Source organism: Aquarana catesbeiana, linkage group LG09, assembly GCF_042186555.1.
Source record: "Aquarana catesbeiana isolate 2022-GZ linkage group LG09, ASM4218655v1, whole genome shotgun sequence".
Taxonomy (NCBI): Eukaryota; Metazoa; Chordata; class Amphibia; order Anura; family Ranidae; genus Aquarana; species Aquarana catesbeiana.
This window is the reverse complement of record NC_133332.1, coordinates 36,508,854-36,534,210: the sequence shown is the minus strand read 5'-3', so window position 1 is coordinate 36,534,210 and position 25,357 is coordinate 36,508,854. Positions and strand designations below refer to the sequence as shown.

At 44.8% G+C, this 25,357-nt stretch overlaps 1 protein-coding gene across 1 annotated transcript in view; it reads right to left on the bottom strand.

Moving 5' to 3' along the window:
- Window positions 1–25,357, bottom strand: part of LOC141107508 (major histocompatibility complex class I-related gene protein-like) — a 98,938-nt gene that overhangs the window by 47,834 nt on the left and 25,747 nt on the right. Inside the window, exon 2 of the mRNA XM_073598280.1 lies at window positions 1,425–1,688. Within this exon, the coding sequence (XP_073454381.1) occupies window positions 1,425–1,688 (264 nt within the window). The remainder of the gene's footprint in view (window positions 1–1,424; window positions 1,689–25,357) is intronic.

Sequence of the window (25,357 nt, the reverse complement as noted above, 5' to 3'; positions counted from 1 at the left end):
TGTCTTTGTACATATGTTTTGAAATTCATTAAAATGTAAATGTGTCAGTGTATAAAATTGCGTTAGAAAAACTGCTGCACAAATACCAAGAGGCATAAAAATTTGTAAAATCCACCATTTTTTTCTCTAGGGCCTCTGCCACACAAATATATAGTGTTTGGGGGTTCTAAGTCATTTTCTAGCAAAAATACTGATTATTACTTGTAAACAAAAAGAATCAGAAGAAGGCCTGGTGTTAAAGTAGATAACGGCTGAAGGTGCTCCTTGGATGTTGGACCTCTGTATGTGGCTAGGCTGTAAAAAAAAGTCTCACACATGTGGTATCGCCATACTCAGTAGAAATAGCAGAATGTGTTTTGGGGTGTAGTTGCAAGTATACCTATGCTGTGTGTGAGAAATAAGCTTGTTAATATTTTTTTTTTTACAAAAAATGTCAAAGTAATTTCTTCATTTTACAAAGAATTGTGGGGAAAAAATTACAACTTCAAAAACTTGCCATGCCTCTTACTAAATACAGTGGACTGTCTACTTTCCAAAAAGGGGGGATATTTGTACTGTCCTAGCATGTTAGGGCCTCAATAAATGAGATAGGTCATCAGTGCATCAGGTGTGATCAATTTTCAATGATATAGCCTCATATCTTTTAGACTATATAACTTTCACACAGACCAAGTATTATACACTGATTTGGGTTTTTTTCACCAAAAAAATGTAGCAGTATAAATTTTGGTCAAAATTTATGAAAAGAAATTACTTATTTTGGAAAATTTTATAACAGAAACTTGGATAAACAATATTTTTTCAAACTTTTTAGTCTTTTTTTTTTCATTTGTAGTGCAAAAAAAGTGGTGGTTAAATACCACAAAAAGAAAGCTCTATTTGTGTGAAAAAATTATAAAAATTTAATTTGGGTACAATGTTGCATGACTGAGTAATTCTCTTGCAAAGTGTGACAGCACTGAAAGCTGAAAATTGGCCTGGGCAGGAAGGGGGGGGGGGTGAAAGTGCCCAGTATTGAGGTGGTTAGAAACAGAAGGTATCTGCAATACACACTTTCATCACAAATTGCAAAAAAATGGGTGTAATCCTCAATTTTCTAATATTATTCCATGATTCTGTATCTGTGTTTTACGCAAGCCATTCTGGAGGTACTGTTTGCCAAGGGACATAAAAGAATGATTTCATGGTTTCTTTCACTATGCTAAAATGAAGAGTAAATGTCTTATATTTGGGATTTGTAATGCAATTGAGCGATGCAGATTCCTTCTGTTTCAAGAAGACTCTACTGTACTTCAACATAATTCTGTGTAGGGATCTTTGGCTCCTTTTATCTTATCTTATCTTATCTTATCTTATCTTATAGCCCACTGTACCCTAAATGTCTTTTATAGCTGTAGGTCCAATGAAAACAATCATATTGTTACCTTTAGACGGGTTTATCATTCTCTTAATGTGTTGTAGACTACTCTGGTGTTGCTCTTCATATTTTTGGGCCAGTTGGGTGATATTCTCCCAGACCTGTAGATCCTCAGGGTCATCCATCCATCCATCGCGAAGCTGAGCCTTCCGGATTTCATTGTTATAGTGTACAATCCGTGTGTTATCCATAATTCCCACAATGGAGTAAAGAGGAAGGTTTGTGCACTTTGTGCTGACTACATTGAAGTGATACTTAAGGCTGTGACTGCCTGTGAATGAACAAACAATACAATCATAGGAATGACTACATATTGTAAAAGCAGAACATTCATAGTTCCAATTACTTTACAATATCATAAATAATATTTACATTATACCTGCTGTGCTTCCCAATTATATACTGTATAACAATATAAATATACTTGGGGCATGGCCAAGACCGGCATGTGAGAGGATGCACTTCTTACAGCTCCTGCCTGATTCATCCATTAATCCTTCCCCGGCATCCTTGATTCTGCTCTCTTAGGCTCCCGAGCTGGCTACCAAGACCCAGCACCTCCTGGACCCACCGCCGGCCCTCTGCACACTGGACTCCCAAGATGGCGCCACCGCAGTGGTGGCCATGGCATAGTGCACAGCGTGAATGGCTGACAAGCCTAGAGAAGGAAGCAGCAGAAAAGCAGAGAAGCCACAGGGTAAGGAGCATTACAGAGACATGCTATACTACACCCAAAAACTGCAGGGCCCTGTGGTTACTGATGCGGGGGATAGCAAATAGAGGGGAGGATGCAGGCCTGTTTACACAGGCAGACTGGGGCCATGACACAGACAGCACTCCCAGCCACTCCACAGCGGAGGCGAATATTGAAGGCCATTCATATGTGCCCAGCTACAGTTAACATCATGAAGGATCAGTATGGGGGCCTAAGAGAAGAGATGTCACTTCTCAGACAAGACCTTCAAAAGGTTAGAGAAAGAGCAACAGCAGTTGAGAGCAGAGTGTGTGATATAGAGGACAAGCTACCTCCACTTGCATGAGAAGCCAGAGCAGCACACCGCATGGCCCAAGACACATATAACAGAGCAGAGGACACATATAATCACTTACGCAGAAACAATGTCCGCATTGTCGGTCTCCCCGAGGAATCTGAGGGCAAAGACCCCACTATATTTTTGGAAAACTGGCTAGTTGAGATTTTTGGCAGGGAGGCATTCTCACCATTTTTCACTGTGGAAAGAGCCCATAGAGTGCCGGGCCGACCTCCCCCACAGGGAGCCCCTCCCAGGTCAATGCTGGCCAAACTACTACATTACCGTGACAGAGAGGCAGTACTACGCTGCGCGTGAGAGCGTGCAAATGTTGAATTCAACGGAATCAGAGTGTAATTTTACCCTGACTTCTCCGCTGAGGTACAGAGAAGTAGAGCAAAATTTGGGGATGTGAAGAAACGCCTGAGGGCCCTGCAATTACCATATGCCATCCTCTACCCAGCTAAGATGTGTGACAGCAGATGGGCATGCGCAGTTCTTTGAGTAGGCGGCGGGAGGAGGTGCTGACCCCAACACCATATTTGGGATAAAGAACATGAAAATCTGCCTGGCTACTAAACTCCTCATACTGATGAGATGTTGTTCTTACTTCTTTGCTTCTTTGAAACCCCTTCATCCTATCCAACTCCTCTTTCTTTACCTGTTTGCCGGGGGACACTACATTTCTACAAAATGCTAGGAAACTAACTGTGACTTCCCTTTCTACTACCCTATATACTGTAACTCTTTGTTCTACTCGAAATGCAAAGACAATCAGTTAGTCTACCATTAGGCTGTGTTACAGTGAAAGGATTTGCCCTGTTGGCAAAGCTACTATAGCTGACCTTACTTTTAAGTCCTCTACTGGCACATACCAACGTAAGAGTTTCATGCTGGGCATGGGACTACCTAACCATAACTGCACTAATGTTTGTTGGCACCGTTGTGCCCCATTGTTGTTTACAGTGCAAACTATCCTACAGTCCAAGGAACTATTATTTTCTGATCACCTGTCACCCTGATGATACAGCAGTCCACCACCACCCCATCAACTTTGCCCCTCATGGACACTCCACACCGGGGGCACTTAAAGGCCCCACCCAGATACTGATTTTGTCCTCAAAATGGCAGGTACCTCATTGATCTCCTGGAATGTTAGGGGTATGAACTTCCCCCTTAAACGCACAATGATATTTACTTGTCTGAAAAAGTTTTATCCTGCTGTCTTATGTTTTCAGGAAACACATCTGACAACCGAAACTTAAAGCTGTCTGAAATACCCATGGATAGGTTGGGCGTACCACTCCACTCACACCTCCTTTTCCCAGGGCATGAGTGTTGTGGTGCACAGGTCCCTAGATTACCAGGAATATGCTTCCAAGATAGATTCCGAGGGAAGATTTGTGTTTCTATATTGTCGTATTGGCATTCTGAAATGTATTTTGGCTTGTGTTTACATACCTCCCCCATTTGACACCCGGGTGCTTTGACTTCTCCTGGAATTTTTAGAGGGGAAGCTGAACCTCCCAATGCTGCTTGTGAGGGACTTCAATAGTTGGTTGGAACCAGGTCTGGATAAACATCCGGTCCCGGGGAAACATGTTCCCCATAGGGCAACTCCTCTGGCTAGATTACTACAGGAGGTGGGTTGACTAGATGTATGGAGACACCAAAACCTTGCAGCTAAACAATTCTCCTGCTTCTCGAAAACCCATGGATCCCTATCCAGGACAGACTTAGCGGCGGGAAACTCGGCTATGCTCCCCTTGGTTTCAGACATTTCATACAAACCCCGATGCATATCTGACCACTCTTACATGGTGATAAACCTTATTGTAACTCAACTATCTACACTCTCAAAAGCACCCTGGAAATTGAATGCCCTTTGGCTTCAGCTATTTGCTTCCCCTGAGGAACTAGAGGGGAGCATCCGGAAGTTTTTTGGTATCCAGCCTGACCCAGAATCCGACCTCATTAAATGGGAGGCATTTAAAACTTATCTCAGATGATTACTTAGTAACAAGGTTACCAAGGTTACATAACATTCTGAAGTGCTTAGAGAAACATTGCAACTATAAGTCCATTCCCTGGAGGTAAAATATGTGCAGGATCCTACTGATTCCGCTAAGGGGGCTTGGCAGTCGGCATAGGAGCACCTGCTGTCCTTGTCAGCGAAAAAAAAAAAGTTTTTTTCCAAGACGGCATGTTTTGAAGAGGGGGAGACAACAGGTCATCTCTTAGCTAGAATTGCTTACTCAGAACAGAAATCCCCAGTTATTGAAACCATAAAGACTGCAGGGGGCGGCTTGTATATTCCCCAGATCTAATACTAAAGACGCTGGCAGACTTTTACGAAACATTATACTGCCTGGCCTCGAAGTACAGTTCTGGGGAACTATCTAGCTACCTGGATGAAATTGCATTGCCGAGCCTCTCAACTTCTCAAAGTAAAGAGTTAGATTCTCCATTAATTTTAGAGGAGATACAGGCAGCGGTGGAAGCGTTTCCCAATTGTAAAGCTCCAGGGGGTGCCGTATCCCCATGGAGAACTACAAACACTACTCAGAGATATTACTACCCAAATTGCTAGAGGTGTTTAATGCTGCAAGGGAGCAAAACGTCCTTCCATCATCTATGTGTAGCGGTACCCCCTTAGGGGCTGCAGGTATGGTTGTAGCAATCCTCCAATCACACTGCTGCCATCCCCTCATCAATCACCCAAAAGACAATAAACAGTCAGTTGCTCCGTTTTCTTGCTTTTATTTGTGGGATTAAACTTGGAGAGATATTGGGGATGTATGAGATGCCCATGAAGATTTCAGAAGGATAGGGTATCATTCATGGCCTTGGCCTTGTTAATGGATTTCTTCTGTTATCTAACCTTAGAAGGCTATTTCTTAACATGCAATCACAAGCTGATAATATGGGCAAGAGAGCTCTACTGTCACTAGATGCTATGAAAGCATTTGACAGCGTGGAGTGACCATATCTCTGGGATGTACTGAAGCGATTTGGCTTTGAAGAAGTGTACATCTCCTGGGTGCGTCTGCTATATCATTGCCCCCAGGTAATTATTAGAGAGCCTGGTAGAATGTCGCTATCCTTTGCATTAGGCCGGGGCATGCAGCAGAGGTGCCCTTTGTCCCCCCTGCCGTTTGCCCTGGCGATAGAACCATTGGCAATCTGGATCAGAGGACACAAGGATATCACTGGCTTCTGCTATGGAGATAGACAGGAGAAAGTGATGCTCTATGCCGACGATACAATGATTCTGCTGGGCGATACAGAGCAATCCCTGAGTAAGATGATGGATATGGTGGTCCATTTTGGGGAGTTCTCAGGCATAAAAATAGGCTGGACTAATTCAGCCCTACAGTGCATCTCTCTCTTCTTTCGAGATGCACTGTATTCGTCTGTTTTCTCCCATTTCGCTGAGGATTGCAGCAATTTATCGGCCTCCTGGGCCGGTATCGCGCTTTCTTGATGACTTTGCTGCCTGGCTACCCTACTTTCTCTCCTCTGAAATACCCACTATCATTCTTAGTGACTTCAACATTCCTGTCAATGTTAACAGCCCAACTACAGCTAAACTTGTTGACTTAACCTCATCTTTTGACCTAACCCAATGGACACATACTTCCACTCACTCCAATGGTAATACCCTTGACCTTGTATTCTCCCATCTCTGCAACCCTGGCAACCTCACCAACAACCCCTTTCCTCTTTCTGATCACAACCTCATTATTTTGACTGTATCCTTGCCTCCAACCATCCATCCCTCCAAGCAGCAAACAATTACTTGTAGAAACCTTCGCCACTTTAACCCTTCTCTTCTCTATTCTGCTACTGACCACCTATATGACATAATCTCTCCCCTGTCCTGTCCTGACCTGGCCACCTCTGTCTACAACAGTTCACTCTCATCATCACTAGATGCACTTGCTCCTCCAACCACACGCAGAATCAGGCCCCGACCGTTACAACCCTGGCAAACTGACAACACTAGAAATCTCAAGAGACATTGCCGTGCTCTTGAACAACTGTGGCGTAAAACCAAATGCCTGCAAGACTTCACCCTATATAAATCTGCCCTTCAAAAATACAATTCATGCCTCTATGCTGCCAAAAAAGCCTACTTTGTCTCTCTTTTTAATTCCTTGTCATCCAGTCCCCGTCGGCTCTTCTCAACCTTTAACTCTCTGTTTCATCCCCCACCCCCTCTACCCACTAACTCACTCACTGCCCGGGAGATTGCCAATCACTTCAAACACAAGATTGATGCAATTCGTGAGGATACCTCTATTGTGCGTACATCTTCCCCGCCCAACATATCTTGCCTAACAGCACATTTAACACTCTCCTCTTTTGAATTGGCTACTACTGAAGAGGTTACAAAACTTTTCTCAGATGCCCACTTAACCAATTGTCCCTTGGATCCTGTTCCCTCACAACTACTACGGTCACTCTCTTCTTCTATCCTATGCTCCCTCACTCACATCTTCAATCTCTCCCTCTCTAGTGGCACCTTCCCCTCCCCTCTAAAACATGCGCAGATCATTCCCATACTTAAAAATCCCTCAGTGGACCCCACCAACCTGAACAACTTAAGACCCATCTCATTGCTCCCATTCACCTCTAAACTTCTAGAAAGCTTAGTCTACAACCGTCTTAGCTCCTACCTCAGTGAAATAACCTCCTTGACCCTTTACAGTCTGTCTTTCGCTCGCAGCACTCCATGGAAACTGCCTTACTAAAACTCACTAATGATTTACTAGCTGGTAAAACCAACAGCCAGTACTCCATACTCCTACTACTTGACCTCTCAGCAGCCTTTGATACTGTTGACCACCCGTTCCTTCTCAATAAACTACATTCCCTTGGCCTCCGAGATTCTGCTCTATCCTGGTTCTCTGGCTATTTATCACAGCGCTCCTTCAGTGTCACCTACAACTCTGTCTCCTCCTCTCCATTGCCCCTTTCTGTGGGGGTCCCCCAAGGCTCTGTTCTTGGACCCCTTCTCTTCTCTATCTACACCTCCTCCCTTGGTCACTTGATAACCGCCCATGGCTTCCAGTACCACTTATACGCCGATGACACCCAAATCTGTCTACCCCTCACCTCACTCTTTCAGTCTCCTCTCGCATTACTAACTTACTAACTGACATATCAGCATGGATGTCGCACCACTTCCTTAAACTAAATCTCTCTAAAACTGAGCTATTAATATTCCCCCCAGCCCGTGCCCCCCTCCATGACTTTTCCATCAAAATCAACAATGCAACCATCAGTCCCTCCCCTCACACCAGGGCACTAGGTGTAATCCTAGACTCTGACTTGTCATTTCAGCCTCAAATCCAATCATTGGCAAAAGTTTGTAGAATTCACCTCCTTAACATCTCAAAAATTCGCCCCTTTTTAACAAATGAAACCACCAAGCTCCTCATTCACTCCCTTGTTATCTCTCTCCTTGACTATTGCAACTCCCTTCTCATTGGCCTGCCTCTCCATAGGCTATCCCCTCTCCAGTCTATCATGAATGCTGTTGCCAGACTTATCCACCTTACCAACCACTCAGTGTCTGCCAACCCTCTCAACCAATCCCTACACTGGCTCCCAATCACCCAGCGAATTAAACTTAAAATACTAACCAAAACATACAAAGCCATTCACAACTCTGCCCCGAGCTACATCACCAATCTTATCTCCAAATATCACCCAAATTGTCCTCTCCGCTCTTCTCAAGACCTCCTACTCTCAAGCTCTCTCGTCTCCTCCTCTCATGCTCATCTCCAGGATTTCTCCAGAGCCTCTTCCATCCTCTGGAACTCGCTACCTCAACCTGTCCGGCTATCCCCTACTCTTGCTACCTTCAGGCGATCCCTGAAAACTCATCTCTTCAGGAAAGCCTATAACGTCTCTAACTAATCTTTTACCACTTCCATCAGCTCATTCCCCACAGTTACAACCTTTTGTACCACCTGCCCCACCCTATTAGATTGTAAGCTCTTCTGAGCAGGGCGCTCTTAATCATCTTGTATCTTATTGTATTATAACTTTTTTGTCTCCCTTTTATATTGTAAAGCGCTGCGTAAACTGTTGGTGCTATATAAATCCTGTATAATAATAATAATAATAATAATGCCAATAGATGACGTACAATTGCAACACGGAGACCGAGTAGGAGATATCCCTATAACCACCTCTTTTAAATATCTGGGAATAAAGGTGACGCCACGAACCAGGGAATATAGCCAACTTAATATCTCCCCGCTGTTGGCCAGATTTCGCTCTCGTGTCAAAACCTGGAATGCTCTGTGTATGTCAGTTGTGGGCAAGGTGAATCTAATTAAAATTATTCTTATGCCCCAACTGCTATACATGTTAGACAATTCCCCAATAGTGATCCCACTAAAGACCTTTAGGATAGTCAATGCCATATTTCACGAGCTTATATGGAAAAATCAACCTCCTAGGATAAAGTTAGAACACCTGTAACATCCCAAGAACAACGGTGGCCTTGCACAGCCGAATTCATGGCTGTACTATTTGGCATTGCAATTGCAACACTTGATAGGCACCATGATACCTGAGGGAGACCCAGCAGACAGAACCCCCAGTGCTTCAGAAAACATTATGCTTCATACGGTAGGTGGAAAATTCATTCCAACTGCTCTTGAGGCATTAGCTTTTGGAAAACCCCAAAAAAAGCTTTCCCTCATATAGTTTAATTCAGAAGATATGGAACAAAACCAAGTATCTACAGGGGGCGACAGGTATTATCGAGTTCAGCCCCATTTGGGCAAATTAATCTTATGCTGGACTAGCTAAACTGCAACATGCCGAAAGGTGGAAGAGGCGAGGTGTTCTCTACCTGACACAAATTACCGGTAATGGTAAATTACTGCCTTTTGAAACTCTGAGGGAGACATAAAAGCTACCAGCATATATGCATTTTACCATATGCAACTCAGACATGCATTCATAACTTAATCGAAGGCCTTTGAGTGGCATGTGGATTCTACACCCCTCCTCTTTCAGCTTAAGATAACAACGACCTCTAAAGGATTTATTTCTCAGAGCTATGGTACACTACTCAGTACGTACCTCACAAAACACCCCCTGACAGTTAAAAGAAAATGGGAAATGGATGTAGGACCCCTAGACGAGGACCAGTGGGAGGAGGCCCTACAGTCAGTTGCCATATGCTCCCTAAATGTGACACAAAGGTTGACACAATTATATACACTCCTGAGAGTATACTACATGCCTCACAGATTGCATAGTATAGGACTGCTACCCACACCTATGTGTACTAGATGCAAAAGGGACCATGGGATACATATGCTCTGGTGCTGCTACAAACTGCATGTATATTGGAAGGGGGTGACAGACACTCTAAACACAGTTTTTTTTTTTTTATTGAAAGCCTATGGCGTGCATAACACACCCAAAAAACTTCACCCGGTGCCAAAAAAAGTGCACACACATAAAGAGTGGTCACAAAAAAGTGCAACGGGTACACAGACGTGCCAATTCCCTGATCCCCCGGGGCGTTAGACTCCAGATGGGGACAAAGGTACTTTACAATGGTCTATCTGGCCGAAACCAGACAGACCCCGTTCTCTGAAAGGTCTGCCGAGGCAGAACCCACCCAAGTACTAGGTAGAGACCCCATGGGTTAGGGTGGACGAAGCCAAAAGGCCATGACCACCCCTTCCCAAGAGTTTCAGGGCTGGCCCGAGGACCCGTCCTTACTCATCACACAGTGAGACAAACATAAACAAGACGTGACAAAAACATAGGATTCAATCAAAAAGAAAGAAAATAAATAAATAGAAAGTGGGGAAGGGATAGTGGAGAGGAGAGAGGAGAGAGGAGAGAGGAGAGAGGAGAGAGGAGAGAGGAGAGAGGAGAGAGGAGAGAGGAGAGAGGAGAGAGGAAAAGGTGGCCATTGTGTAAAACAATGACCAGGCCCTCCGGCCAGGAATAAAAAATTCCTCTGGTCCTAGCCAAAAGGCCTGGCCCAAGAGGCAGGTGCAAAAAAAGCGTGTTCTATGGTGCAGTGACCGTGGTGCCTCAAATCAAAGTGACTGCCACTCCAGGGGCACTAATCCATAGGTGTTCAAGACCAACCCTGGAAACCAGCCCAGACCGCAGCAGACCCCACCCCAGGCAGAAAGGCATGGAGTTCTGGAAGCTTGGTGAGAGCCCTTTACCATCAGGCTTCACCGTCGTTCCGTCCCTCCTACCTAATTACATTCGGGAAATACTGGCCGCTCTCCCGGTGGGAGAAAGGGGAGCCAGCATTCTCTCCCGAATAACTGTCCAGAGCTAGATCTGCCCCAATCCAGGCCAGAAGGCCAGGGTCCCGACCCCGTGGTTCTCCATCCCCATCAGAAGGCTTCCCTTTCGGCTACAAACCGCTCCAGGTCACCTTTACTCCAGCAGGTTTTGCATAGCAACCGCAATCCCATCTCTATCTCGCCATAGATCAGGGGCGGAAGCAAGCGCCACCTCCCGGAAACTGATAAGAACAGATTTTTTTTTTTTCTCCTTTCAGATCCAGCAAACAATACTCGTCCATCAAGAACCAAAGCATCGATTCTTTCTAATACTGTGATTCAATCATCATTCAGGTAAGTTCTTTTCTTATTTACTAATTTCTTTCTTTTCTTATTTATAAAAAAATGTATAAAATTTACACAGGTAAGTAAAATACAATCCTCATATCCCTCCCTTCCACCTTCCCCACTTCCAAAACTCATTCGCCTCTTCCATACCCATCCTGCTTCTATCCACCAACAGCACCACATACAACTTAGCCAAACATAAATTGACACAATCCTCCTCAGATGCAGCCCGCCCTCCTCTCAACTCCCAACACCTCACATCCCACAACACCTCCCTCAAAATGGCCATAAAAATCCACACCTTCCTTTGTCTAGACACATTGCCCTCCACCAACCCAAAAAACCAACAAACAAAATCCATATCCTGAACTCCAAGGACTACACCTACTATAGGTGCCAACTTCCTCCTTACTTCCCGCACAAAAGAGCGCTCGAAAAGTGCATGTTCCACCGTCTCTAGTCCTCCACATCCTGTTCTTGGGCATACTTCCACTCTTGATAATTCTCTGGCCCTAAGGAAGGTTCTAGTCAATAAGCACCTATGAAAGGCCATCCAGGCAATTTCCTTCTGCCTGTTCGTCACTCCTGCACTAGAGAACCTCTTCCAACATGTTTCAGTCAGTCTGGGCCCAAGTCCTCTGATATTGGTCACCACATCATCTTTATATAACCATCTCTTCAGACCAACCTTCCCTACTGCCCCGATCCCCAATTCCCCCAGCCTACACTCTTTAAAAAACTGCTCCAACCGGAGATAGAACGAAGGGGGAACCAAGGCCATCGGTTTAGATAAATCCCTACCACACCAACCCCATTTGACTAAGGACCATCCAGCCAAATATCTCATCAAGCATGCTACTTTTCCACCATTCACAAAGGTTTTATGATGCCCCAACCAAAAGTGCATACCTAAGAAAGTCAAAACGTCCGGGAAACCATATCCTCCCAATTCTGGCTTTTTAATGATCACCACTCTAGCTACCCTCTCCATTCTTGCACCCCAGAAAAACATGAAGAGGCAACGCGTCACTTTCTGAATCCACCTAACTCCGGGAGGGAATACCATACTGAAGTACAAAAGCAATGGCAGTATCAGTGCCTTGGTGACCAATGTTTTACCCGTCAACGTCAGGCGTCTAGACTTCCAAAAATCAAGCTTTTTTGTAATTTTGCCCATCACTTTTTCTGCATTGACTTGATTTAATAGGTTCCTTTCGAAGTGCGTTCCAAGTATTACAATATCCTCCGTCACTTTAACTTTAACATTTTCCAACTTACATGAACCACTTACAATGCAGACCTGACTTTTATGCCAGTTGACATTCAACCCGGACACGCTACTAAAGAGGCTCAGTTGTAACTCCGCCCTTATCACATCCATTTCTGAAGTGCAGGTAAAGGTGATATCATCCATATAACACACGGATTTAATGCATCCACCATCACTACCTGGAACAAACATCCCCTTCAGGCCTTTGTCCTTCTGTACTTGTTTTAATAAGGGCTCAATGGCACAAATAAAAAGGATAGGCGAGAGGGGGCACCCCTGCCTAACTCCAGACAAGACTGGAAAAAAGTCCGACAAATTCCCATTTACTAGGACCTGGCTCACCACATCAGAATAAAGGCCTCTCAGAACCTTCAGAAGTGGCTCAGGCAGGCCCATCTTCTCCAACACTTTAAACAAAAAAACATGTGAAACTTTGTCATAAGCCTTTTCTAGATCGATCCCTAAAAGGGCTAAAGGTCTATTATTAATCTGAGCATAGTATGACAAATCTCTCAACAGGACCAAGTTATCCATAATCCTGCACCCAGGGACTGCACAAGTCTGCCACTCCCCTACCAGCTTCCCAACCACCATACTCAACCTACTTGCCAACAGCTTAGCCAGCAGTTTGTAGTCTGTGTTGAGCAAGTGATTGGACGCCAATTTTTGATATCCCTTCTTTCCCCTTTCTTAAAGTTCAGTGTTATCGCCTCCTCCTTCATGGAGCGGGAGACAGTTCCAGAACTTACACAGAATCTCATCAGTTCCAACAGATGTTCCTTAAACAGAGCCCAAAACCTCAAATATAATTCTGCAGGGAAATCATCTCGTCCAGGGGTCTTGTTCTTGGGCATTCTATTTAAAGCACTTTCCATCTCCCTTTCCATCACAGGGTCAGTCAAACCAGCTGCCTCCTCTTCCCCTAAGCACCCTTCCAGCACTTCACAATATTCTGCCAGTTCTTCTTCCCGCACCACACTTCTCCCATTATATAATTCTCTATAGAAAGAAACCACCTCCTCCATCATTCTTTCCCCTTCCACCTCCACCTCTCCAGCCAAAACTGACCTCATCACCTTTTTAGCGTCCACCACCTTTTTAAAGAAAAAACGAGAACAACACTCTCCTTCCTCCATATCCTGAATTTTGGACTCAAAGATGATTTTCTTGCCCTTCCTTTTCAGCATAGCAGTTATTTCTGCCCTGACCTCTTCCAGCTCTGTATCGGCTGTCAAACCCATCCTTCTGCATCGATGCAAAAACTGTATTTTCCTCATCAACATTCCCTCCATCTCCTTCCTCTCTCTCGCCCTCCGTGCACATATTTGTTTAAAAAAGACCGCCACCTTTTCTTTCATCCAATCCCACCATAATAATATCTTTTCATATTCTTTTTTAAACTGCACCAATTTTTTAAAAAACACTTCAAACTCCTGGCACATGTCTTCATCTTCAAGAATAGAACAGTTCAATTTCCACAACCCACCACCAAACTTCACTCCACCTCCCACCTCCACCTTACAAGAAATCATAACGTGATCAGAAAACAAAACAGCAGCAGTATTATAATTGGTTGGTTCCAAAAATTCAGAGAGAAAGAAAAAATCAATACGGGAAGACACAGCCCCACTATCAGAAAAATAGGTATGCGAAGGTGTGCTCCCTTCTACCATCACAGCAGCGTCTTTCCATCTTAAATCCCCAATCAAATCATTAATAATTCTAGACCTTGTATCCACACCCCCATCTCCTGGCCCTCTCTGATCATCATTCTTCCTGACACAGTTTAAATCTCCAGTCACGATAGTAGCCATTTTTCCTGGAAGCAACAATCTAAGAGTCTCCAGAAACTCTTTACGCTCCCTTCTGACTGCGGGAGCATAACAGTTTACCACACGTATTCTCTCCCCAGCATATTCTATCACCACAGACAAACATCTTCCTGGAATCAAGATTTCATATGATGTAACCTGGATATTCCCGTTTTTAATTAGGATACCCACCCCTTCCGCCCTTGAGTGACAGCAAGGTGCCCATACCGCCACTCCACCTCTCCAATTAGAAATGCCAGTAGGTCCCTCCAATCCACACTCCTGTAAACATATGATATCTGCATTAACAGTACCCAAGTGGTCCAGGACCACAGCATTCTTACATCCTGAACTCATCCCTCTTACATTCAAAGAGCAGATGGTTAAAGCCATCACAAAAAAGAAAAAGATATCAGCTATTATAACATTTTCTCATGGTCATCTTCCACACTTGGCTCAACATTCTTCCCTTTTGGCCTTCTCTTCGGGCATGGAGAACTGGCGGCCTCATCACCTGAAGCCCCAGAAAAGCTGATTGCAAGGGGGGGGTCTCATCCTCACACCCTACCCCAACCCCTTCCCTCCGTGCCCGCTTCACCGTAAACTCTACTGGGAGAATTTCCCGCTGGGCACATTCTAAGCTTCCCTCACTCCCCTCATCCACCTCCAACATATCGGAATCATCCTCACTAGAAGATAATTCTTCAAAAGGTCCTATGGGGGTCCTGTCCTTCCTCTCCAATATTCATCCCTGCCTCTCCAAGGGAGTCTGGACACTGTTCGTTTGGAACACCGGTCCCCATCTTATCCTCTTCATGAAGGGGCCCAGGAGCTGCACCCGGGTCCTCCACCTGCCCTGTCTTCATTCCCTCCACAACTTCGTCCACACCGGCCGTATCAGCCGCCACCACAGCCAATACCCCGGTAAAGACTACCACACCACCACCCCCCCGTTGTTTCCTCAGGCACTGCATCACTGGTCTGAGCCTTAGGGGGTCCGCCTGCCGGAAACCAAATTTTAAGAGTCCCGCTGGCCCCTTCCCCTCCACTAGCAGACCTCCGCTCTCCATCCTGGCTCTTTCCACCGGCAGCAGCCCAAGCATAGGTTTTTTCCATTTTTGGTATTCGCCGCACTGTTTAGTGAAGTGTCCTGCTTTGTGGCATATATCACATGTCCTGCTCGCCCCACACTCACCTGCTTTATGACCCGGTTGCTTGCAGAACCTACATCTCTGCGCCATGTCGCACTCTGAGCTAACATGGCCGTACAGGAAACATTTCCGACAGTACTTTGGCTGCCCCTGGTAATAGAGAAAACCTCTCTCCCCTCCTATAGTAAAGACAGATGGCGGATGCCTTACTCCCCCAACACACTCCTTATCAAACTTAAACCTGGCAAAAAAACGATACTTCCCCGTCCAGATCTTGAACCGGTTCATAACCTTCTCCCCCCCTTTCAACTCCTCACAATACCCGGCTAAAAAAGCCCTAACCATGGCTGGGTCCGCAAATGGATTGTACATGTGCACAGTCACCATCTTTTCATCCTGCATAAATAGGGGTGTCACTTCTATGCATTTCATAATTTCTGTATCCTTCTTCTCCTTTGTTTTTTCATAGGCGTTCTAACATACCTCGACAGATGAAAAGGTCACATCGTAAATCCCTTGCATTGGAAAATCTTGCAAACATAATATGTTTCTTACCCCAACACTGCAGATGTCCATCAGCACATCGACCACCACCGTCTTCAAAGAGATCTTGTCCCTAGACTCTGGCTTAACCAGGAAACGCAGAGAGTCCCGAAGGCCTCGATTCGCCATTTTGATGAGCACGAAGAAACCAGCCGCCTCCAAACACCGAGGGTACCCCCACTAGGGGGGCCCCTGGAAAACGCCTCACCACCGACCAGCCGTGCCCTGTGGGGCTAAAACCCACAATCGCCCTCTCATAACCTCTGGCAGCGCCCTGCCCAATAGCAGCAGGAGGTGTACCAGTCAAGGAAACACCCCCAGGCTGAGCAGAGTTGGTGCCTTCAGTCGTAACCCTTCAACTACAATACTTGATCATAGCCAAAAGGCTGAGAAGCGACACAGTGTTCCAGGTGTCAGTCCCATTAGACCCTAAACACTGTATCCTGAATCTACTAGATGAGCTGGAATGGGAACCCCATACCAGAGAAGCCTTATAGCTCACAAGTTGATAATGCTACACTGGAAGTCGGAAACACCCCCCACAGTCAAGGAATGGACCACTGCACTAGGTAACACTCTGAGAATGGAAAAAGTTATATACCAGCATAGGGGTTGCTTTAGAAAATTTGAAAAATTATGGGACTCATGGTTGGGAACCCCGGGTCTTGCCCCGGATGACCTTATCATGGATTAAATGCACTACTCATTCTGTACTACCACTAGATTAAGGTGCGTGGGGTGAACTGTCACAGATCAGGGGGTGCTGTGGGACCTGACCAAGGTCGCATGATAATTGTTGATTGCGACTATAGTAAAAAACGCACTGCTTTCATTGTATATGGAATTGTACATATTTTCTATATATGATATAACTGTGGATCTTTGGACTGTATGTATTTAATTCTAAATAGAAACTTCTTTTTGGATAAAAAAAATATAAATATATTATATATTATATATGAACGAACAAAAGTGCACTTAATAAAACATATACCACAAGTCAAAATATAGTCTCAATAAATATATACTAGTGAACAAATCAGTGATTAAAATGCATTAATATAAAATAATGTCTCATAATTGCAAACAAATATATTATTATAAGTGAAAAATTCTACAAATAGGATCCACAGATGAAGACGTACTGACTGATTATCATGTAATAACTCCTGTGCTCCAAACACCAAATATCAGATCTCTACCAAAAGGCCAGGTTCACATATGTGCGGCCGTGGTTCCCAGCATGAGGTCTCCCAGCATGGGGTCCAGTGCTGCGTCCCTGTTCACCGAATCAGGTCCAAATTCTTGCCTGGATTCGCACCTGAAACAGACCCAAAGATGCACAGGACCCTTTTGGAATGCGGACTCCCATCCAATGATGTAGATGTACATATGGCAGACAGGAAACGGCTAAAGGCTATGTTTACCTTTATTAAAAATAATGAATGCACATATTTTCGTATGTAAAAATGTGCATTCATTATGTAGCACTACCCCTATAGGAGTTGCAGATTTTAGGGTTCACTACTGCTGCACAGCCAGTCACATAGCATTTCCTCCTTGCATCCAGGCACAGTGATAAGACCTTTGGCTTGTTTTTGTTGTTTTATTAGGGGATGATAACTTGGATCGGGTAAGGGATTATGGGATGCCCAACTTGACAACAACAGAACATTCAGGGGCAACTTCCTCCCTATTTACAGCTCTACTTCTTCCTTCCTCCTGCACAAACTTAGCTCCTTTGCACAGCTTCTGCTGGGTTCACTCCTTTAGGAACTAACACTCTCTAGTTAGCTCAGCAACAGCCAATTGCAGGCTTGGAACTCTCAGTCCCTTTAATGACATAGCACATGTGGTGTGAACTGCGTCTTGCACCACCTTCTGCTTCCCTGTAGGCACTGATCCCAGCTCTACTGCCTGCAGAATGCTAGCCCACCTGGCTGCCATCAGCTCACCTGGCTGCTTCCCTTCCCAATCCTCCTGACTGACATGCACATGGAGACTCAACAGGACAAGGTTGGATGAAGATTTGGCATACTGCTGTCTTCAAGAGAGAACTGCTACAGCTGGCAGTCTCTCCCATTATTAGGGTCCCTCCAACTGCCTCCTGTGGTGGGATCCTTCCAGGCCAGCCTCCTGAGCTTCAGTCTTAGGTAAAACCCCTCCCCAGCAGGGGTCCCTCAAGGGCCACCAATAGTCTCTCCTCAGCACTGCTTCTCCATCTTCCACCCAACTTCCCTGCTGGCATGGCTCATGTCTATTTAAAGGCTTCTTAGTTCCCTGCCAGGCCCCAGATGAGAGCCTACAAAGTATTGCATCCATAATTAGCAGATCGTATGTGCAATGTCAGGCCTACAGCTCTGTGCCTGTACTTCTGTAAGTGCTGTCATTTTCAAAGCTGCAAGCAATGTAAATGAACTATGAGCTTGCTCACAGCTCATTTAAAACTATGAGTCTGTCTTTCACAATGGCAGACGGGACTTGCCATTTATACATTCACATATTCAAGTGAATAAGCGTCGTGGTGCAGGGAGAAGTACATATGCTCACTGAGGGGGAGCACTGAGGAGGAGAAGGGGCAACTATAACATGTAACATGTTCTAAAGGTGAACTTCTCCTTTAAATTCAGTTTGATGTACAAAATGTGTAATCACAGGGAAATTAAAAGCGACATATACTTGTAGCACCATTTCTTGAAGCAGCTGCTGAGAATTGACTCACCTCTTTCTTTCTAGAGTACAGAGGCTGCTAGACCCAGACACAGTTCCAAGCAAACTAACGAATTTAGACTCAGTCTAGGGACTGTATTTTTTTTTTTGAGGATCAACTGCAACAAAACTTCACCAGGAGAGAGGGGTAAGGGTGCAGAATACTCAAAAAAAGCGAGGAACAATTTATCAGGACAAACTATTGACAAAAATCTTCTTGTAAAAGATTTTGCTATGGTTAAGAGGGGATGGGCAGCTAATCTGGAACTCTATGAGGACAGTCTTAGTCTTTAGATCAGCCTTTGACACTTGCATTCCCAAACACATGCACACCTGACATCTATAATCAAAGTCTCACTTGCAGAACCCAAGCACAACTGTCTACAATCCAGCCCACATGCAACACTCTACAGCTTAAGATAAAAAGGTCTTTCTCCAGACCAGTTTTCACATGCGATACACTTTAGAAAATGTCTCTCAATTAAATCTCATTTAGATGATCAGCCAAGCACATGCTGAGGCCCAAACAGAAAATCCAGTACACAGGCTGCATCCCAGGATCAGCAGCCCCAGGACAAGAACACTCTAAGCAAGCCTCCCAAAGATTTATCTTCTCCTTCTGCCACCTGGGTGCCTCTCCCAGAGATTGGCTGAGAGGGGCAAATATTCATAACTTCAGTGGTTGGCCCCTTGCAGTATTCTCTGGAAGCTGCCAGTGGCAGGCAGAGTAATCAACCACAGAGCTTAGGGAAATCTGACTACGGCAGGGTGCTACATATTGTGTATGATAGAGTCTGTTAGATTTAAAAAAAAAAAAATTTAGCATACTGGTTTTTACATGTTGATTCTGCCAGTAGAACTGTCATTTTTCCCATTTCCTATAATAGAGTGACAACGCTATTCATTCTGCAATAACATTGCACAGCAGTGTTGTCACCCTGAGGTCAGGATAGTCCTAGATGAATATGTACTTTTAGATGGACAAACAAATTAAAGCTGAACTCCAGATAACACTTTAAGTAGTCAAAGCAACAGTTTTTTATTTTGCAAAAAGTGTTTAAAGCATATGAATAGAAGCAGCAGCTGTAAATGTTAAATGTTTTGTCCCAACCACTCTATCACTTTTAGTGGACAGCTTAAAGGTATTTTTTTTCCTACCATTCAGACTGAATCACCAACTCAAATGAGTTTTTAAGCTCAACATATCCTCAGAGCAGTGTTCTTTGCATCACTTTAGTATGGTTTTTCTTTATCGTTTGCAAAAAGTTATAAAATCATTACATAAAAGCACATAAACAATACAACTAACAAAAAGCATACTCCTACCCCACTCCCCATCTCTCATGCACCCAAAACTCCTCTGCTTCCTTCTCCCCATCCATATCTTATCATATAACAACACCAAGTATAATTTTGCACGGAACATATTAACACAGTCTCTTTCAGACAAATTCACTTTATTCCTCCACCACAAACACCTGGCATCCCATACCACCTCTTTAAAAATACAAGACATAATCCACATCTTTCTTTGCTTTTCCCTACACCCCTCCACCACCCCGAAAAAGGCAACATCTGGTGCAATCACCTGTCACCTTCTTCACTAAGGGTTCCACTCTCTTCCAGATCTTTTGCACAAAGGCACATTCCCATAATGCATGTCGTACATACTCAATTCCTCCACATCCTTCCCTTGGACAATCTTCTCTTCTATACAAATCTCTCCCCTTCAAAAAAGCCATCCAGCAGATCTCCTTCTGGCGATTCATAACACCACTCCATGAGAACATTGCCCAACATTCTTTTGCAAATTTACTCCTCACCCCTCTTATGTTATCCACCACCTCCTCTCTTTTCAGCCACTTCACCACACATAACATTCCTTCTTCAATGCCCCCACTCCCAAACCCCCCAGGTTGTACCGCTTAAAGAACTGCCCCAGCCTAAGGTAGAAAGAAGGCGGGAACAAAGCAACCGGTTTTGTCAGATGCTTTATACACCATCCCCATTTTATTAAGGACCAACCTGCCAAATACCTCATTAAATGAGCAGTCCTCCCACCAACAGAAAAGGCTTTCCAGTGGCTAAACCAAAAATGCATCTCTAAAAAAGTCTCAACATTCGGGAAATCATACCCCCATTTTTACTACTTTTCATGACTGTAGTTCGAGCCACCCTTTCCATTTTAGCCCCCCAAAAGAAGAGGAATAACCTCTGTGCCATCTGCGTCATAAAAATCTTGCTTGGAGGGAACACAATATTAAAATATAACAAAAGAGGTAACACCACTGCCTTCACCACCAGAGTCTTGCCTGTCAATGTCATTCACCTCATCTTCCAAAATCTGACTTTTTGGACATCTTCTCAATTGATTTTTTAGCATTGGTTTGTCCCATAAGATTCCTCTCGAACAAGTTCCCAGCACTTCTATGGACTCTGTTCCTTTCAATTTCGACCCGAACGTATTGAAGGTTCCACTTAGAGGGCATACCTGACTCTTCACCCAATTCACATTCAGCCTGGACACTGTCCCAAAGATATTTAATTGCAGCTCAGCTCTGGCTAGATCCCTCTCAGATGTACATACAAAGGCCACATCATCCATGTAACATAACGATTTAACATTATCACGACCTCCTCCTGGAATAAAAAAGCCTTTGAATCCTTTATCTCTCTGCACAGACCTCAACAACGACTCCATCACACATATGAATAGGATTGGGGACAGGGGGCAACCCTGCCTTACCCCATGAAGGTTCCACTTAGAGGGCATACCTGACTCTTCACCCAATTCACATTCAGCCTGGACACTGTCCCAAAGATATTTAATTGCAGCTCAGCTCTGGCTAGATCCCTCTCAGATGTACCTACAAAGGCCACATCATCCATGTAACATAACGATTTAACATTATCACGACCTCCTCCTGGAATAAAAAAGCCTTTGAATCCTTTATCTCTCTGCACAGACCTCAACAACGACTCCATCACACATATGAATAGGATTGGGGACAGGGGGCAACCCTGCCTTACCCCAGAGCATACTCGGAAAGGCCCTCACACATTCCCATTCATGATCACTTGACTGGAGATATCTCTGTACAGTCCCCTCACCATCTTCATTATATCCTTCGGCAACCCCATTGAGTCAAGTACTTGAAATAAAAAGCCTTTTCCAAATCGATACCTGCCACTGCCAGAGGCAGGTTATTGGTCTGTGCGTAAAAGATAAGATCTCTCAACAAAATTAGATTATCGGCAATCCGTCGCCTGGGGACCGCACAGACCTGCCAGTCCCCTACCAATTTGTTTATCACCCACCCCAAGCGCATGGCCAGCACTTTCGCCAAAACCTTGTAGTCACAATTCAGCAGCGATATGGGGTGCCAGTTCTTAATATCCCTACGGCCTCCTTTCTTGAAAATCAGAGTAATTACCCCCTGCTTCATTGTATTTGACATCACTCCAGAACTCATGCAAAGATTTAATAGTTCTACTATGTGCTCCTGCAACAATGGCCAGAATTTCAAATAAAACTCCATTGGAAGTCCGTCATTCCCAGGGGTCTTTTTCTTAGACATACTCTTCAGGGTAGCTTCCACTTCCAACATTGATACCGGCTCACCCAGTCCTCCACCGCCACCCGGGTTCAGGCTTCCTTTCACCACTTCACAATATTCTTTCCTCTCTTCCTCTGGTGCCAACTTCTGTTCACTATACAACTGTTCATAAAAACTTATAATCTCCTTCACCATTTCTTCCCCTTCCACCTCCACTTCTCCTTTAAACACAGTCCGTATCCGGCTTCTCTCGTTAAAGGCTTTTTTGAAAAAGAATCTAGAGCATCACTCCCCTTCTTTAATTTCCTGCACTTTAGCACAAAACGCAATTCCTTTTCCTTTTTCTTTCAACTTCTTGTTCCTTTTCTCCCTCACCTCCTGTAGCTCCTGGTCCACCTTGTTGTTGTCTTCTCAACAAAGCCTCATTACACTCCCCCTTTCCTTAGCCTTCTGGGCAGACACACCTTTAAAGAACCCTGCCACCCTACCCTTCACCAAGTCCCACCACCACCTCACATCACAAACATTTTCTTTTTTTCTCACCAGGTTCCTAAAAAAAACTTCAAACTTTTCACATACCTCCACATCCTCCAAAATTGCACAATTCAGTTTCCATAGCTCACCACCAAACTTCACCCCTCCTTCCAGATCAACCATACATAATAACATAACATGATCCGAAAAGGTCACAGGACACACACTGTACTTGTCCACACCCACCGACTCGGACACATAGATGAAGTCAATCCGAGATCTGATGGATCCCCTATCTGAAAAAAAGGAATATGATGGCCTACCTCCCTCCACCTTGACTGCTGCATCCTTAAAATATAAATTCTCCACTATCTCATTTAAGATCTTGGATGTAGAATCCACACCCCCCTCCTGCCCCACACCATCTCTCTCAGCAGCCTTCCACACACAATTGAAATCCCCAGCCAACACGGCAGCCATTCTCCCTGGTAAGTATAATTTCAAGGTCTCAAACAAATCCTTTCTTTCTCTCCGCTCAGCAGGGGCATAGCAGTTCACAATCTGCACCTTCACACTCAGATAATCTACTACCACCACCAACACTCTTCCAGGGATTACAACCTCATGAGATATTATCTGTATATTAGGATTTTTCACCAATATTCCCACTCCTTCGCTCCGGGATTAGCATGCAGATGACCACACAGCGGGGCCATATTGCCACTCCTCCACCCCTGGCCACTTATTCACTCCAAACTCTTGCAGGCAAAACACATCAGCATTTGCATCACCCAGCTCTTGCAATACCGCAGCTGTCCACCATCTAGACTTCACACTCCTCACATTCACTGAACTAATAGTCAATGCCATTAATAAGATACAAAGAATTTGTACAGCCATAAATAAAACATTTAAATTACACTTCGTCTCTCTCCGAACTCCTGCATCTTCTCTTTGGGGCAGGAGAATCAGCGGATTCCTCAACAATTTCAGCCTCTTCAGCAGGGAACACACCTTCTCCAACCGGGCTCTCTTGCCGGATGAGAAGCTGTTGCTGTCTTCAGCTCCGCTTACTGGACACTGAGAACATTCCAAACTCACATCACTGTCCTCCATCTCTTCTTCACCTTCCTCCTCCTCTTCCTCGCTTGATGATAAAGTACCAATAACAGATGATGTAGCAATTGGGCTAGGGGTAGAGAAGGATCCAATATCCAGATCTGATGGGCCACCATTCTCCTCTTCATCTCCAGGCATTTCTTGACCCATCCCACCTCTGGTTTCCATCTATTCCTCTACTTCTGGGTCTCTCGGCTCCTCCTCACTCACCACCTGGGACGCTCCTCTACCCTTCTTAGTGTTACCAGATGCCCTGTGAGTACTCCCAGCTGTCACTTTACTCACAGTGTCACCACTGGTTTCCTTCACATCGTCTTTCACACCACTTACCTCCTCGGGTGCGGTTTCACTGACCTCATGCCCCAGGGAAGTACTAGTTGAGGCCACATCAGGCTGCTCTGCAGGTCCCCTCCTAGAAGTCTCCACACAAGTCGCTCTCATGGGTCTCTGTCACCCTCCTCCATCCGTGTACATCCACTTCTCAGATGCCATAATATCCGCCCATCTTGTTTTGTAAAATTTATAATCCTCACATTGTCTAGCCATATGTCCGGGTTTCTTGCAAATGTCACAAACCTTCTGTTCCGCACACTCTTTGGCCAGATGTCCGCCTTTACCACAAAATCAACATTTCTGCCCCTCATCACACTCCGAACTTATATGACCGTACGAAAAACACTTGCGGCAATACCTGGGCTGTCCAGGGTAAAACAAAAAACCTCTCTCTCCTGCAATGGTGAAAACTGCTGGGGCCATTTTACACCCCCCACACAACATGAATCATTCTTAAATCGGTGCACAAAACAATATTTTCCAAACCAGATTCCGAATCTTCTCCCCACCTCTTAAATCTGCACAATAGTTATTTAAGAAAGCCCGAATCAACGCAGGGTCCGCAAATGGGTTGTACAAATGCATAGTTATAATCTCATCTTGCATAAACAGTGGGGTGATCTCGAACATCTTGACACCATCTAGTTCCCTCTTCTGCTTCGCTCCTTCAAACACAACCCAATAGACCTCGGACGAAATGAAAGTGACATCATATAAACCTTGTTGCTGGAAATCTTGCAAGCAATATATGCTGCTCACCTTTAAGCCTAGAGCTTTCTTCAACAAATCCTCGACCACGACCTTCAGGTTGATCATCGTCTTAAATTCTGGCCTCGCCTGGAACCTCAGTGAGTCCCGCAGCCCACGAGCCGCCATCTTGGAAATCAAAAGGGACTCCGCCTCTTCTCCGCCCAGGGGTACCCCAAAAGGGGCCCCTGAAAATCACTCTCACCGCCTTCAAAAGGGCGATCACTCCTCGTTGTCTGGGTACTAATCCTACGGCCAATAGCAGCAAGGGGGAGCCCTCCGAAAAGTGACGCTCCCCCCAAGGCCAACCCTTGGGTACCCCAGACACCTTCCGACTAAGACAGACGGCAGCAGAACTACACTTGATCTTAGCCAAAAGGCCGAGAAGCAAACCTTTACTTGAACAGATGACTGAACTATGCCACCTGCCACATGTACACACTTATGACAAGCTGCTAGAGAAACCTTTCTTAACCTTTAGTAACCACTTACTGTTTTCTGTACCACACCAACTCTTGTACTGCTGTCTTCATACTCCAATGTGTTTCATCTGACCCAACTGTAA